Source organism: Hevea brasiliensis, chromosome 9, assembly GCF_030052815.1.
Source record: "Hevea brasiliensis isolate MT/VB/25A 57/8 chromosome 9, ASM3005281v1, whole genome shotgun sequence".
NCBI lineage: Eukaryota > Viridiplantae > Streptophyta > Magnoliopsida > Malpighiales > Euphorbiaceae > Hevea > Hevea brasiliensis.
In genome coordinates, this window is record NC_079501.1 from 92846825 (window position 1) to 92864194 (window position 17370).

A 17370-nucleotide genomic window follows, 5' to 3' on the forward strand; every position below is an offset into this window, starting at 1 on the left:
CTTGAGATCGCCCAAATGATGTAATCTGACTTTTGGAAATGTAATCCGATCTCTTGAGATCGCCCAAATGATGTAATCTGACTTTTGGAAATGTAATCCGATCTCTTGAGATCGCCCAAATGATGTAATCCGATCTTTTGGAAATAAAGATTTCATTTTATCGATTATCATCTTATTATTATTGCATTGATTATTTTTCGATCTCTGATGTGCTAACTGACCAACCCTTAACCGATCCGCTCTCCCAAACATTCACCTTAATTAACCGATCCCCAACCAGCCGATCTTTAATTAGCTGTTCTCTTTATGGAATTTTGGAATATTCGAGAGGCGTGTCAGAATAGCTGGCGAGTCCCGCTAACCGATGCATTGCCTGGAAAATCGTGAGCATTAAATACTCGGACGAGTATAAATAGGGGTGAGGGTTAGCCAATTGCTCTCTTATGCCATTTTCGGTCTCTCACAAACAATTCCAAAATTCTCTCGATTTTTCAAGCTCTTCCGACACCGATCAAGCTCCGGTAAGGGTTTTGATCCTTGTTTTACTTTAAGTTCTTTATTTCTTTTGAAAATGAGCGGCGCCGAAGGTCAGAGAGCGGCAAGCCCCCTTTCCGTTCACGTTTCATGGTCATCGGATGAAGTAGAGGTGGTTGAGCCAAGCGTGCGACCTGAACCTCCTAGGGTCTCGGTTCCAGCTCAGGGGCAAGCACCATCATCAAGGCACGCGCCTTCTTCAGGGAGAGAGAACCTTCCTATGGACGAGCTACCGTCAATCTTGCAAGAAACCAACCTGCAGTCATTCAGCCTGGAGTATAACATCCGGCCCGATTCATACGAACTTATCCGGTGTCATGGCGATCACCGAGCCGATCACTTCTTCGAAGAGAACGATATGATCATGATATACGAGGAACAACTAAAAGCCGGACTGCGGTTCCCTCTCGATGACTTCTTCAAAGAAGTTCTAAAATTTTTCCAAGTGTGCATCGCCCAAGTTCATCCGAACTCGTGGCGGATCTTAGTAGCCTTCCAAGGCCTCTGCCGAGCTAAAGGATTCCGTCCTACGCCTAAAGTATTTGCCGAGCTGCATAGATTAACCAGTCGAAAAGACGACGAGTACTGGTTCTTCCAGGCGAAGCCACATTGCGGGCTTTTCACCGATCTGCCTTCCTCCCTGAAAAATTGGAAGAACCGCTTCTTCATTCTAAGAAGCAAAATTCCGAACGGCTTTGAGGGTTTCCCTCGTAGCTGGCTACACCAAGGCCCCTTAATTCCGAAGCGTCTAGTATTGAATAAGGAGGAAGAGCTGATGGTGATGGAGCTGAAAGAATAGGCGAGCAGAGAGAAGTTCTCTTGTTTGGAGGCAGTGACTGCCGAACTTCATCACTGGACAATGGAACTGGTCACCGGCCAAGATCGCGAGCTTGCGCTCTCTGACCTCGGCATCGGTATTTCCTACATCTCAGATCTCAGGACCTTAGCAATCTCACTGACCTCTTCTTTGTGCAGGTATGGCAAGAGACGAAGCCTCCAAGGAGAACCGGAAGCGAAAGAGGGAGATCTCCCGGAAAGTACGGGAGATGAAGCGAGCCGAGGAAATGCAGACACCCAGGCATGAGCCCGGGGAAATACGAGAAGACTCATCTCAACCTTCAGGACCGCCGATCCCCGAGGTGGAAGTGATCCGATCTCATCCTCGCCGGGAAGAGCCGCCTCCACCTCCTCCAGTTGTTCCGAGCACCGAAGGGGGTCCTTCTCAACCTCTTGTGAGGCCCCTTTCCCGAGGCGCCCATGTCCTGTTCACTTCACTGGAGAAGAATCGAACGGTTCGAGAAAATCCAGGCTTCGCTAAGGTCCTGGGGTCATCCATCTGCCTTCGAGAAGACCGGGATACTTGATAACATTTTGACCAGATCTATGAGCCTGAACGTGGAGTGCTTGGTGAACCAGCACATTGTTCTGGAGAAAACTCATCGCCTGGGCAAGGAAGTCGAGAAGATGAGTCAGGATATGTCTTCTCTCCAATCTCAACTCTCATCCGCTCGGGATTACATATGTGAAATTGAGGGGCGGATGAAGTTCTATGAAGACAAGCTGGCCGAACAGTCTAGTGTTCTGGCCGAGCGAACCCGTGTTCTGGAAGAAGTTCAAGCACTTCGGACCGATGAAGCCGCTCACATTGCTCACCTTACTGAGGAACTCAAGGCGAAAGAAGAAGAGATGGTGGCTGGAGTGGCCGGCGCTTATGTGAATGCCCACAAAGATCTCCTGGCTGAGCTCAAGAAGCGTTATCCTGAGGAGGACTTCTCTTGGATGGCCAACCTGGCTCCCGAGGATGAAGGTGAGGAGAGTGAGGAGGAGGCTGAGGGTGAGAGGGGAGACGGACAAAATGTAGATCAGGCTGGGGGTGATCCTCCAGCTGAATGACTTGTACAAATTCTTGAAATGAAATGAAATGAAATGCCTCTTTTGTTCGATGAATAGCTGTGATCGGAAAGTTTCTAAATTTTTGAACACTTGATTGTCTGAGTATGTTGAAATAACTGAAAGTGATTATTAACCTAAGTGTGAGAGATCGGAAAACACAATGAGCATGAGATCGGTAGAGAACCAACGCTAAACGGGACTTGATTAAAATTGAAAATTTGGCTTGAACATTTAAGATCGGGATCTTCATTAAACCGGATTGGAACCTTTGATTGTTCTTAAACTTTTGAAAGGGAGATCGGCAATAAAACTGGTAACAAAGATCTAGTGTCAGTTCAATTTCTTTTGTGAAAAGAGATCAGGAATACACTTGACTGGTCAGGAAATTCGACAATGGGTTTGAGAGATCGGTAAGTGACTTAATAGACCGGTGAGGCTTTAACTGATACGAGGGCTTAGCATTGATTCAATTCTCTGTGAAGAGAGATCGGAAATGTGGTTAAATGGCAAGGAGAGACTTAGTGCTGGGGATCGATTTCAAAGTTTATTGATTATGGGGATCGGCCAAAATATGGTGTCGACAGTTAGAAAAGTATGTGACTAGGAGTGAGTACTATTCAGTTTAACTGAATAAATTGAATTAAATTGTTCTAATTCAGTAGTTCAGTTTGGTTTTTAAATGTAACACCCCTATGTTCATTAGGTCAGTATATTTCACTGTTCCGGTGAGCAGTGTCTGTCTGGACAGTCAGGATGTCTAGATGTATGTCCGTATCATCTAGAAAAGCCTTGAATAAAAATTAAAAGCCAATACATGAAGGTGAAATTAAAATAAGAAAAACAAAGCATAAAGGGTTAAATGAGCCAAGGCCACAGTGATGGGTGACCGAACCGGGAAGTGACTGTGAGGTCAGTCGTAACCCTAATTTCTTATGGGACGTTGTGACACCACAGGCCTAGAAATAATTGCGAAGCTAGTGAAAATGAGAGAACCATAGAAAAGAATTGAGAACAAGGTCAAATAATTGAATCAGGGTTCAGGAAGCAATTTAATGCTAATGGTAAACCAGATCAGACCGGTGAGGGGCAATTTAGTCAATTCACCCTTAGAGGTGACTTTTGGCCTTAATGTCAAATAAAATATAGGAAATTAAAATAGTGAAAACTAATTCAAATTGGAGAGGTGTATGGAAGAAAATGAAAAAGGAAAGGAAAATTTCAAAATTTAAAAGAGATATGACATCATCCATGACACAAGCATGATGCAATAAATTTTAATTTTAAAAAAATTAAAAATTTTGGGATAATTTCTAACAATTAAAAGTCAAATTAAGAAAAAAAAATGTGGTCTTCTTTTCCTCATCTTTAACCCGTCACCCTCTCTCTCTCATCTCTTTCTCTTTCCTTAAGTCCTCCATTAAAACTCACTTTGGAGCTTCCCTACCCTAAATTTAACCATAATTTTTATAATTTCTTTGATTAAAACTTGGTTGTGAGTCTTGGAAAGAAGATTGGGAGAAAGATTCTTCAAGTGAGGTAAGCCAATTCAATCTAATTATTTAGTGAAATTGATTAAGTTTAATGAAGAATTAATTGATTATGTAAAAGAAATTGAAAAAAAAATTCATGTAGAGGGACCCCATGAATTCGGCTAGCTTGAGGTTGAGTAGGGAATTGATGTGAATTGATTGAATTAAATGTGTGAGTATGCTTGAATGAGTGTGTAGATACAAATTATACACGAATTCATGAATTGAACCAATTGAGGAATTAGGATTCTTGACCCTTAGTGTTTTGGGGAAAAAATTGGGGAAATTGAGTAATTGATGCCAATTGACCAAATTGATGTTTAAAGTGGTCAATTGGTATGTTTGGGAGTTGATTGAATGCATGGAAATTTAAGTGGGGTTGAATGTGATGCTGCCCTAATCTGGACAGCCTGACCATGGTCCACTCACATGGCCATAATTGCAATTCTGTTGCTCCAATTGGTGTGAGGCCAATTGGAGATGAAAATTAAGACCCAAAGCTACAATTTTTGTGTAGAAACCCAACCCTAAAACTGACCTTAAATTAGTGTAAAATTTGGTCAATTTTGGATTAGGTACCCTGCCACTGGACAAAACTGACCATATGAATAGTACATATTCAAATGGTCATAACTTAGTGTAGAAAGATCCAAATGACCTGATTTTTATACCATTGGAAAGCTATGACATAGTAGAACAACTTTCATGAAGAAACCAAACTCAAACTTTGATCATAACCAAATCAAATTGCCAATTAAAGTTGGGTCACCAAATCTGCCAGAACCTAAAATTTGTCAAGAAATCTGGACTTTGGTCAATCCGGCCAATTATGGTTAAATGACCATAACTTGAGCTACAAAACTCCAAATGGAGTGATTCAAAAAGGAAATTAAAGCTAGGACACTAAGGAACAAATTTGATGAAGGGAAGTCAGCCAAATTCTCACTTTAGAGGGTCCAATGGAACAGTAGAAGTAAGTGACCCAAAACTGAAAATTTGCCAATTCTCCTAGAAAAACCTTGAATTGAGTTTGGCAATCAATACCAATAAAAATATGACCCAAAATGTGATATGTGGGAGTAATTAGAATTAACAAACCTATTTAGTATGAAAATGTCAACATTTTGACCAATTGATCAAATGAATAGTAACCACCATAATAAAAAACACAAAGAATTCAATTTATGGGACCTTAGAAGTAAAATAAAGTAAAGTGAAAATTTCAATTATTGAAATTTCTATTAGAAATAATTTGGATAGGTATTGAAACACTGTGATTTTGTGTTTCAGTAGAAAAAGAGACCGAAAAGGACAAGGAAAGAGTGAGTCAAGATAAGGAGGCGACTCACTAGAGGTTTGTACACAACTAATTTTATTCAATTGATTTTAATACTGTAAATTGTTTTGAATGAATTGTGAGTTTGAATGTGTTGGTGACAATTGTGATTTCTCTTTGAACTTTATGAATTGTGTGTTGCCAGCCCTATAAGGGTAAATTCCTGAATGATTTGTGTTAAATGAATTGAAATGCAATTATTTGAATGGAAATTTTATGAATTGTTTTTAAACCACAGTTAGCATGACAGTCCCGTTCGGAACTCTCCAATAGTAACGACTATTCGGGGTTAGATAATTGACATTAATTACGTCTCCTATTAATAACGGTTAGTAGGATGACAATGTATGAGTACTCATTAGCTAGCTAGCCCTTCCCTCATTAATAAGGGTTAGTGAGGTGATTTGCTTTGTCGTGGTGTACAACACGACATTAATCATGAAATTTTGTGTTATGGTCTAAACTGTGTGTTCTTAACAACACTTTTACTTTGTGATTTGTGAAATGTGGTTTGAAATAAATGATTCATGTTAACTTGAGATTTTGGAAAACACTTCTTTGGATATGGAAATTTTGATTTGTTATGTTTTGATTTATTATGCTTTATAATGAGCTGAATTTTTCTTAGTTGTGTACCACTGAGTATAATTACTCAGCGATAGCTTTTATTTACTGTTGCAGATAAAGGAAAGGACAAAGCAGCAGAGTGAGCTACTACAGTGACAGGGGAGTACAGTTTGAGGATCTTTTTGTACGGTAATATTATTTATACCCTTATCAATTAGTTGATGTAAATACTTTTGTTCATATGTATCTTTTGTACTAATTGAGCAATTGTACAGTAAAATTTGTAATGATATTACTTTTGCTTTCTTTCCTGAAAAATTTAGACTTTTGTATTTATATCGAATATATTAAATGAAATTGATGAATATGGAAAATGTATTGAGATTGTGTTGAATTGAGGCCTATTGAAGTTGAGATTGAGAATTTTGTATTGGAAGTGTTTTCTTTTTAGGTTTTGGAATAACTGTTTTCTTAAATTACAGCCGGCACTCTGCCGAAATTTCTATAAAAATTACAGAAAATAAAATTAACCAAAATTTTAACTCATAATTTAAACTTCAATTAAAGGTTTTTAAATAGTGTTTTAACATTACTTTACAATTTAAAATGAATTAGATTTGCTTAAAATCCCTTGTAGTATATTTAATGGGTTATCGGTAGGCAAAGTTTGGTAATTCATTAGGTATACTACGAGATCATGTTATACCTTACGGAGGAGTAAGGTATGACATTAAAGTAGTTCAATTAGGTTTAATTTTAAATTTTCAAATTTTTGATTATTTTAGTTCAATTTAGTTTTAGAAAGGAAAAAATCGGTTAAACCAACTCGAACTGAACCAAATTGCTTTGTAAAAGAATTTATGTATTATATATATTTTTGTATATATAAATTATTTAATTTCATTGGTTAATTATTATTAGGTTCAAATCAAGGTTAAAATCAAACAAAAAAACTTAAAAGTCAAGTATAAATAAAAAAAACCATAAAAACTCAAAAACTAATCGGTTCAACCGAACTAAACTGAATTAGGGCAATTTCTTTTGATTCAATTTTTCATACATTTCTATTTATTTTAATTTCTAAAATATAATAATTTGAATAATTTGATTTTGATAATTTGATTCGATTTGAACCAAATGTTTACCTGTATCGACGATAATGTCTACCGTTGTATGAGTAGCGATAATTTACATAAAATAATAAAACAAAAGGAAGGGTGGCAAGGGTATGTAGGAGTTAACGTCAAATCCTTTACCTTTAGTATAACCGGTGACATAGGTGGAAAGATACAACATCTATAGTTTGTTCGTTAGCATTGTCATTGACTTCTCTAAATGTGACAAAATTCGCCATGGTTTGGGAAATATTTCTCAAATCACACATAAACAGTAATTTTTTATTTTCATACGAGTTTGGTAAAAATTCATTTCATATAGGATAATCTACATGAAATAATAAGTATGGTAAACAAACACACACATACATATATATATATATACTGGATTCAAAAAATTATAACTTGATAATTATTTTTTTAAAATAATTTTAATAATTGTATTTATATATTTATTACTTTTTGACTGCTTTGTCATTTCATGAAGATGTTAACATAGTATCACAGTTTACTATATAGCTTTTGTGAATAAAAAGGTAAGGAGAAGAGAAATAAGACTTAGGAAGTGGCAGAAAGCTCTAGGGATGGCAAACCCGATCCTTCCAGAACCCGATCAATTTTTTTCGACCCCGCACCGACTCTAATTTGTGCAGGAAGGGGACGGAAAGGCCTTCTCCCCTTCCAAAACCCGTAGCTCACCCCACACTATAATATATTATTTTTATTTAAAAAGCAGTTTGAAAAAAATTATTTTATTGTTTTAGTGTTATTATGATTAAAATTTATTAAATTTAATTTTAAATTATTTTTAATACTTTCTGATTAATATATTTAAAAAGGTGATTTGCTCAATAATAGTTTCAACAATAATATTAAACCGACCCATGTGTGGATATATATACTTAATCAATTAATAAATGACATATTAATTAAAATTTATAATAGGTTTCATGAATCAATGTGTGTTAATGATTTCTATGTAGATAAGAATTTTCCATCTTTACATTATACTATATGTAATCAACCCACAATCAAAGCAAGTGAAGTGATGACTGGTGCTAAAATCTTTGCCTTCTTCATGTGAGTGTCCATGGTCTTCATTTGAAGTATGGTGTTGACCCAAGAAGAAATGTGTAATGTCATTTTCAAAGAGCCTTAATATTTTATGCCAAACACTTTACTCTACTTAAAAAAAAAATTATCTACAATTAAAAACATCTTTAAATTGATTTACATATATTAAAAATAAGTTTTTTAAAAAAGTTTTATAAATATATTTCTTCATATCGATTTGATGTATTTAAAATTATTATTTTAAATTTGCATCCTTATTTATTAGACTAATTAATATATTTTTTTATATTTTTTATTACTTAACATTAGACTAATTTAGAGGCACAATAGGTAGTTTTTATTTCAAAATATCAAAAAGTAGAGATTTTATTTTGGTAGAATTGGCATACATACAACGATTCGCTATAATTATTGATTATACTAAAATTTATATGAAATCCACTATAATTACAGTGAAACTGTTATACATACATTTATTTTACTTTATAATTTTAATACACCCCGGGTCTAGAATACATGGGCTTGAGAATTAGAATGAAAATGATTGACAAGCAAGGCTTTTCTAGCTAGACAATAAGCAGCCCAATAGCTCTATGTCTTTATAAGGAGAGCTTTTTGCTAAATCTATGTGGGGAAAAAAAAAAATTTACCGTGATGAATTTTGTTACCTTAGAAAAGTATGTGACTAGAGTGAGTACTATTCAGTTTAATTGAATAAATTGAATTAAATTATTTTAATTCAGTAGTTTAGTTTAGTTTTGTAAGTAATTCAATTCGGTTCAATTTTAAATTTCAAAATTTTGATTATTTTAGTTCAATTTAGTTTTAAAAAGGAAAAAATCGATTAAACCAACCTGAACTGAACCAAATTGTTTTATAAAAGAATTTATTTATTATAAATATTTTTGTATATATAAATTATTTAATTTCATTGATTAATTATTATTAGGTTCAAATCAAAGTTAAAATAAAAAATAAAAAAAAACTAATTTGTGCAGGATGGGGACGGAAAGACCTTCTCCCCTTCCTAAACTCGTAGTCCACCCCACACTATGATATATTATTTTTATTTAAAAAGCAGTTTAAAAAAAAGTTATTTTATTATTTTAGTGTTATTATGATTAAAATTTATTAAATTTAATTTTAAATTATTTTTTAATACTCTCTAATTAAAATATTTAAAAAAGTGATTTGCTTAATAACAGTTTTAACAACAATATTTAACAGATCCTAAATCTTCTCTATATGTGGATATATATACTTAATCAATTAATTAATTAAAAATTATAATAGGTTTCATGAATCAATGTGTGTTAATAATTTCTATGTAGATAAGAATTTACCATCTTTACATTATACTATATGTAATTAACCCACAATCAAAGCAAGTGAAGTGATGACTGGTGCTAAAATCTTTGCCTTCTTCATGTGAGTGTCCATTGTCTTCATTTGAAGTATGGTGTTAACCCAAGAAGAAATGTGTGATGTAATTTTCAAAGAGCCTTAATATTTTATGCCAAAAACTTGACTTTAAAAAAATTAATTATCTACAATTAAAAATATCTTTAATTTAATTTACATATATTAAAAATAAATTTTTTAAAAAAATTTTATGAATATATTTCTTGATATTGATTTGATGTATTTAAAATTATTATTTTAAATTTACATCCTTATTAATTAGACGAATCAATGTATTTTTTTTATATATTTTTTATTACTTATCATTAGACTAATTTAGATGTACAATAGGTAATTTTCATTTCAGAATACCAAAAAAATAAAAGTTTTATTTGATAAAATCAATATATATACAACGATTCACTATAAGCATTGATTATATTGAAATTTACATAAAATTTACTATAATTTATTATTACAATAACCGTTGTATATACATTTGCTTCATAATATAATTTTAATCTACCTCAGAGCTAGAATACATGAGCTTAAGAATCAGAATGAAAATGTTTGACAAGAATGGGCGTTTCTAGCTAGACAATGAGCAGCCCAATGGCTCTATGTTTTTGTAAAGAGAGCTTTTTGCCAAATCCATGTGAGAACAAAAAAAAAAAAGGCCGTTGCATGGTGAATTTTGCCACGTTGGAGAAGTACGTGACTAGGAGTGAGCACTGTTTAATTTAATTGAATAAATTAAATTGAATTATTTTAATTTAGTAATTTAGTTTGATTTTTAAAAGTTATTTGATTTGATTCGATTTTAAATTTTATAAATTTGAATTATTTTGATTTAGATTAATTTTAGAGAGAAAAAAATCAGTTAAATCAAATCAAACTAAATTACTTTATAAAAAAATTTATGTATTATATTTATTTTTATGTATATTAATTGTTTAATTTTATTGATTAATAGTTATTAGGTTCAAATTAAAATTAAAATCAAATTAAATAACTTAAAAATTAAGTATAAATTAAAAATTTATCAAAATTTAAAAATTAATTTATTCAAATCAAACTAAAATAAATTAAAGCAATTAAGTTTCATTTATTTTTTTATATTTTTATTTAATTTAATTTTTAAATTATAATAATTTAATTAATTTAATTTTAGAAATTTTACTCAATTTAAATTGAATGCTCAACACCATACGCGATAATGTCTACCTCTGCACGAGCAGCGATAATTTAAATAAAAAAAAATAAAAGGAAGGGTGGCAAGGGTAGGAGGGAGCGTCAAATCCTTTATCATTAGCATAACCAGCGGAATAGGCGATAAGATACAACGCCTACAGTTTGCCCATTGGCATTGTTATTGACTTCTCTAAACGTGGCAATGTTCACCATCAAAGAATAATATATATTTTTTTTCATACAAGTTTGGTAAAAATTCATGTCATGTAAGATGGTTTACATGAAATAATAAGTTGATGTTAAATAAATATGTACATATGATGAATTTCAAAAAATTATAACTTGATAGTTATTTTTATAAAAAATTTTAATAATTATATTCATATATTTATTAATTTTTTATTATTCTGCCATTTCACGAAGTGTTAACATGGTATCGTAGTTTCATGGTATAAGTTTTGTAAATAAAAAGGTGAGGATAAGAGAAATAAGACTTAGAAAATAGAAGAAAGCTCATGAGCTACCTTGTTAATTTAAATATCACTAAAGATATGAAAATTAAAGATAAATTTATATGCCTATTTCGCATTACATTTGAAATATTTCGCATTATATTTAGAAGGTTAAAACTGTTTTTCTAAATAAAAATATGATGTTATTGAAAAAAATAATTTTAAAAAAATAATTTTATTATTTTAATAATCTTACAACTAAAATTTATCAAATTTAATTTTAAATTATTTTTTAATATTTTCTTACTAATATATTTAGAAAAGTCATTTTCTCACTAATCTCAACAATAATGCCAAATAAACCCTGCATCGCTGTGACATTTTATGCCTTTCTGTTTTGTTCTAGCCTCTAGAGAACTACTGATTTTAATTCAAATTTACCAGCAATCAAAGTTGACAAAAGAAAATCTGCACAACGTGGAACTTCATTGATCTAGCTAGGATATAAAAACAAATGCAGAGATACATAAATGGAATTTGCATTTTAACAAGCCTGGAAATGATGAAAATAGCAGCAAATCTATACTGTAGGTGTCCTAATTTCATAGGAAGGAAGCTTAACAACAACGACAACAACGATTACAATAACCACAACAACAACAAAAACAAGAAGAGCAACGACGGAAACAGGAAGAACAACTCCTCCTTGGATGACATGAAGTGCAGTTACGAGGGTCGCATGAAGTACAACTGAAAGGATGAAAAGAGCAAGAACTACATGGACAACACGAAGAACAAAGACATGGGCAACATGAAGTAGAAAAACTACATGGGTTACAAGAACAACCGCACGGGTGACAGGAAGAACAACTACATGTGTGACAGGAAGAACAACTACATGGGTGACAATTAGAACAACATGAAGAGCAGCTACAAGAGTGATATGAAGAACAATTACAAGAGTGACATGAAGAACAACTCCATGAACAACATGAAAAGCAATGAAAACAGCTACCAGAAGTTGATTTCATAATTGCTTTGGAAGTTGGTGCTGATTCAGGTAGATGTGGTGGCTGCAGAGGCTGACTCTTAGCAAATCCCTTTGGATTAGTTTTTACCCCAGCTTCCAAACTGCACAGAAATTAAATTTTGATGAGCTTATATTATGCAACTAAAATTGAATTTTAATGGACATGATAGGTAAAGAACCATGAAGCGTTTGTGAACTCAAATGGATGTACAATTAACAAAATAGCACAGAATTTACTATTTGTCCTAAAAAAGTTTGACAAACAGCTTGTAAATGAAAGGGTACTGTTGGAGTTGATGAGATTTAGTAGGTAAAAATATACGTGTACAAGTAAAGAAACAGTCATATCTAAGCATGGTGCAAGTATGGGCTATGTTAACTAAAGAAAGCATTCTTTCCATAAAAAAGGAAGAGAATGCTGCTGCTGGAAAGAGTGAGAATTGCTGCTGGAAATAGAGAGTGCAGAGAGAACTTGAAAGGGTTGAAAAGAGAGTTTGAGAGATCTAGCAAAATGAGGAAAAAAAGAAAGAAAAAAGCTTTAAATTTGTGCTTGTAAATTCTCTGTTTTTAGTAATGAATTTATGTCTTTTCTCTTCTACTTGTTATAGCATAAATATGTTCTTAGTTTTTCTTCCTTCAAATCCAACAGGTACGAGCATGGAGAGAGAAGCGTACGTGGGGGAAGGACGACAACACCAGCACCAACACGATCTTTTGGGTCTACAGTTCAAACAGTAGCAGAACGAACAGCTACAATTGGAACAGTAGCAGCTTGGCCAGGTACAGTAGAATCCTGGCCAGGTACAATAGCGGAATGCCCGGCTACAATTAGAACAGTAGCAAGACTGACATGCACACTTCTTTTTCTGCAACAGACAAAGGTATATTCCTCAATTGACATTGCACTGGACTTGGAATTTCCATTTAATTATGTATATATACTTTTGGGGAGTAATTAAATATCTCTTGTTTACATTCACAATTACACAGACACCCAATCCAGGCATCTCTGTCAATTTGGAATAACACAAATGTCTGCAGATTAAGTGTGCATGTATGTGCATGTAAATTAAAGATAAAAATGTTTCTTTCAATCCTTCTACCTATATGCCTAAGTATATGAAAAGCTTCTGCAGATTGAGAATGGCAACTAACTTACACTGGAAACGCCAATGGGTGATTGCTTTCTTCACTTTCATCTGATTTTTTGGATTTCCATTCAACAGTTAAAGTTTTTTTGTTTCTCTCGCTTGTATCTTCAACACCATCTGGCTTGGTTGCGTCCTTGGAGGTTGTCCCATCTGCTACACAACTTTCACTCTTCTTTGTTTCAGTAGTTTCTTCTTTTGTTTCCTCCATGGGGATTGAAGGCCGATTTGCCACTGAAATCCTATTTTCTGTATCTGCCACTGGAACAGAAGGGGATGGGCTAAATTGGAATTCTACTTCTCCAGGCTTGCTAAACTCCATCGATAAAAGACGATCTCTGGAGAAACTAGTTCCTAATTGAAGGCTAAACAAAGACTCATTAGAAGCATTGCTCCATTCAACTGGTTTTGTCTTGTTTGTTTCAAATATGGCGGATGGAATCCTGCAAGGATCATATCCTTCGCCTCTTGATCGTTCCATCACTTGCATTGGAGGAGATTGCATCATCGAAGCTACGTGCAAATGATAGGATTCAGGGATGAAATCAGGAACAGGAAATGTTATTGATTGACCAACAGAGCTATTTTCAGACCCTCTTGATTTGGAAGACTCGTGATGCTGCGAATTCCCCTTTTTTTCATCTTTTAATGCTGGTAAAGAACTACTGCTCATTCTGGGTTCCTTACAATTTTTCCCAGCTAAAGGCAAGACATCATCTGGCGGTGAAGTTGATGAAGACGATTCATTAACAGCAGCAGCAGCAGTAGGAGGAGAAGCATTTGAATTCAACTCTGACTTCTTACTACTTTCTTTTGCAGGTGCTGTCTTCTCCAAATATTCATTGCTTCCAAACAGAACACTACGTTTTGGATTTTTCTCAACAACATCTACATTACTTGCTCCGTTCCCATCATTAACATTGACATTTGCATTTGATTTTGATGGCTTACGGCTTCTGTTCCCACATTCCAAGCCCATTTAAGCTGAAAACAAGAACAACCCAATTCAATTTTCCCTTTTTTTCCTCACAATTCTCACCCATAATTTGTGATCTTCAATTCAATGCCATGCAACGAAATATTCAAAAAAAAAATAAAAAATAAAAAGCAGAGCAGGTCATTAACTTACCTTTATGCCGCCAGATGATCTTGATCGGTGTGAAATATGATCGCCGGAATAGCACCGGCGATCAACAACTCCTTTTCTCCTATAGTATTTGAATTCTAAACCTCCCTCAATCTATCATGCACTCAAACGATATTTTAACCAAATGAAACGATCAAAATTTATTAAATAAAAACTCAGTTCTCAACGGAAAAATCCCGAATTTCTGTTTTTTTTTTTTTTTTCAAATGGAAAATAAAAATGATAAAGGGAAATGAAAAATAGAGTTAAAAATCTAATCAAGGAGATCAACATGTATGTTTTTTTAATAAGTAGTTTTTATTTATTTATTTATTTATTTATTTTGGGTGTTTTCCATGTTTATGTCTAATTTTGGCTTTGCCAATGAATGAAAAGCTATTGGGTAATGAGGACAATACTCATAGTTGGAACCATAAATTTGGAATAATCTCCAAAAACAGCTACTTTTGACTGTCAATGAAAAAGAGAGATAATAATAACAAAGAAATAGAAAAAAAAAAAAAAAAAGATAAGGAAAGACACAGGGATGCACCGAATTTCACCGATTAAATATATAAATTTTATATATTTTTATATTTATTCATGGTGAATTGAATAAATACAAGAATTTTCATATATATATATATATATATATATATATATATATATATTAACTCATTATACTTTAGTGTGCATAGGTCTAGAAAAAAAAAATACTTATAATCAGTAAATTTTTATCTACATATACTTCATTATTGATTTAAGATATAAATATATAGAACTTATATATTTAATAGGTAATTTTCACGATACATCATATATTTCGAGTTTATGATAAATCGGATATATGCAATTGAATTTTAGCTTAAATTAACTCATTATTTACTTCTATTATAATTTTTTGTGGATTTTAATTTTGTTCTTAAGTTTACACTATCAAAATTATTTATAATTTTGAATTTGATCTTGGAAAACAATATTATACTATCTTTGTTCTCCAAGTACTCGTCATTGTTACAGTTTGCATATTGTATTTATTTGTTTGCATGAGATTTGATAGTGATCTCACTGCATTTAGGTTGGAGATATGGCAGAAATGTTTGAAGTCACAACTGGTGAAGAATAATGTTGGTAGGTTTTGCATGTGCTTTATAGTTTAGAACCTTTTTCAACTCACACCCAATATTAATAAGTGTATATTAGAGATTTTTCTTATTTAGACCGATTCATTAGATTCAAGACACAACATGTATGATGAGATCTACCTATTAAATATATAGATCTTACGTGTTTATATCTTGAATTTATGATGGATCATGTTTAAGTAATAATTTTTCATATATTAGAAATATTAACAAATTTAGTATTTTGTTTGTCATGATAGTGATACAGAATTTAAGAGATACACATAAATTGCTATGATATGTAATGTACTTAAATCATTCTACCTCTTCTTGTATTAACCATTGATGGGTGAAAAGATAAAGGATTTTGGATTTTTCTTATCTATATTCGATCAACTATCGATCTAATATATAAATATGTCAGACTTATATATTTAATAAGTATATCTTACCATACATCTTATATCTTAAATTCATGTTAGAGTTTCTTGATATCTAAAGTTATGGCATGTAAGTAATTAAGGCTAGAACATAACTCATCTAGTTACACACGTGTCCCATTACTGAACACATTTTCCAAAATACAAAAAGTTCCTCTCAATTCAAAGTATTATAGAAGAGAAATTACATGAAAGTTTAACAAGCAAAATAACCTACAAACCAACTGAATTTTGCCATTGTATGCTCGCAATTTTCAGAATTCTTGAATAAAATGCTAAAGTTCAGAGACCCCCCCAAAAAAAGAAACAATTAAACTAAAAATGAACCTAAAACTATTTAGGATATATGCAAATGGTGAATCATTAATGTTATAATGGGCCAATGGTTGTATATCTATTGTGTATACCATTTCTAATAGAAACCCTCAAAGGTGACATTTTTACCAAACAAATTCATCTACATATTTAGAACAAACTATTCACTTAATTATCATCTTGAGCCATTGAGAACAAGGCATGATAATTTGCCCCCACAAAAGAATCAGTACAAGCGGTGGTTGGTGAAATTGCAACCTCAAGTATGGCAAAGAAATGCTCACTAGTCCCTACTCTACACTTCCGCCCTGAATTAGTTGTGTGGCAAGCTTAGACGCCTTAGTATCTATTTAGCATTGAGTTTGGAGGACTCGAATTACTTTTCTGAATAAAAGTATTATTTTAGATATTGTTGAAAAGTAATTTGAAAATTTTTTTTTATTATTTTAATATTCTTATGATTAAAACTTATTAAATTTAATTTTAAATTATTTTTTAATATTTTTTAATTAATATATTTAAAAAAGTAACTTTCTCAATAATAGTTTTAACAATAATATCAAATAGGTCCTTAATAAACTTCATTGGATTGTCCAAACACAAAAAATAAACAATTCTTATTATAACAATCCGAAATCAAACCCATATTTGGTGTTGAGACTTAGGTCAATATAAGTCCGTTGAAACTTACAAGAGGTATAACATGCATTTTAACTTTTCTTAGGACACACATAATAAAATACTTTAAATAATTTAAAACATAAAATAAATAATTTATTTTATTTAAAAAATATTAAATATCAAGCATAACAAAACTGAACTAAAATTACGTATCGCAAAATAGAGTTATACAAAAATTACATAATCTTTATTCTACAAAATAGTGTTTGATATCAAACACTTATTAAATTATATGATAAAATATTTATTTTTACAGTTAAAAATAAAAATTAAAAAGTTATTGGATCAATAGTCTAATAATTAATTAATGAGTAAATTATTATTTAGTCCCTATATTTTAATAAAACTAACTATTTAGTTCATATATTTTTAAAAATATACTATTTAATTTCTATATTTTATTTTCGTTAAACT

General features: G+C 32.2%; 1 protein-coding gene across 2 annotated transcripts; it reads right to left on the reverse strand.

Moving 5' to 3' along the window:
- Window positions 1–11615: 11615 nt before the first annotated feature.
- LOC131183297 (uncharacterized) lies at window positions 11616–14646 on the reverse strand. 2 transcript variants are annotated; one of them, XM_058153977.1, is made up of 3 exons: window positions 14400–14645; window positions 13282–14254; window positions 11616–12223 (listed from the first exon to the last, which is right to left on the reverse strand). In XM_058153977.1, exons 2-3 carry the CDS (start codon window positions 14247–14249, stop codon window positions 11710–11712), a joined length of 1482 nt encoding a protein of 493 aa, XP_058009960.1. In that variant the 5' UTR covers window positions 14250–14254; window positions 14400–14645; the 3' UTR covers window positions 11616–11709. The 2 variants fall into 2 exon arrangements, with proteins under 2 accessions (XP_058009960.1, XP_058009961.1); XM_058153978.1 differs by lacking the exon at window positions 11616–12223 and adding an exon at window positions 12835–12915 and having other exon boundaries at window positions 14400–14646.
- Window positions 14647–17370: the final 2724 nt, after the last annotated feature.

Excerpts from the sequence above, each read along its gene's own strand:
- LOC131183297 (XM_058153977.1), bottom strand. The coding sequence starts at position 14,249 with ATGGGCTTGGAATGTGGGAACAGAAGCCGTAAGCCATCAAAATCAAAT. Across the intron at positions 12,224-13,281 it reads CACCCATTGGCGTTTCCAGT|TTTGGAAGCTGGGGTAAAAA; the intron begins GTAAGTTAGTTG and ends ATTTCTGTGCAG.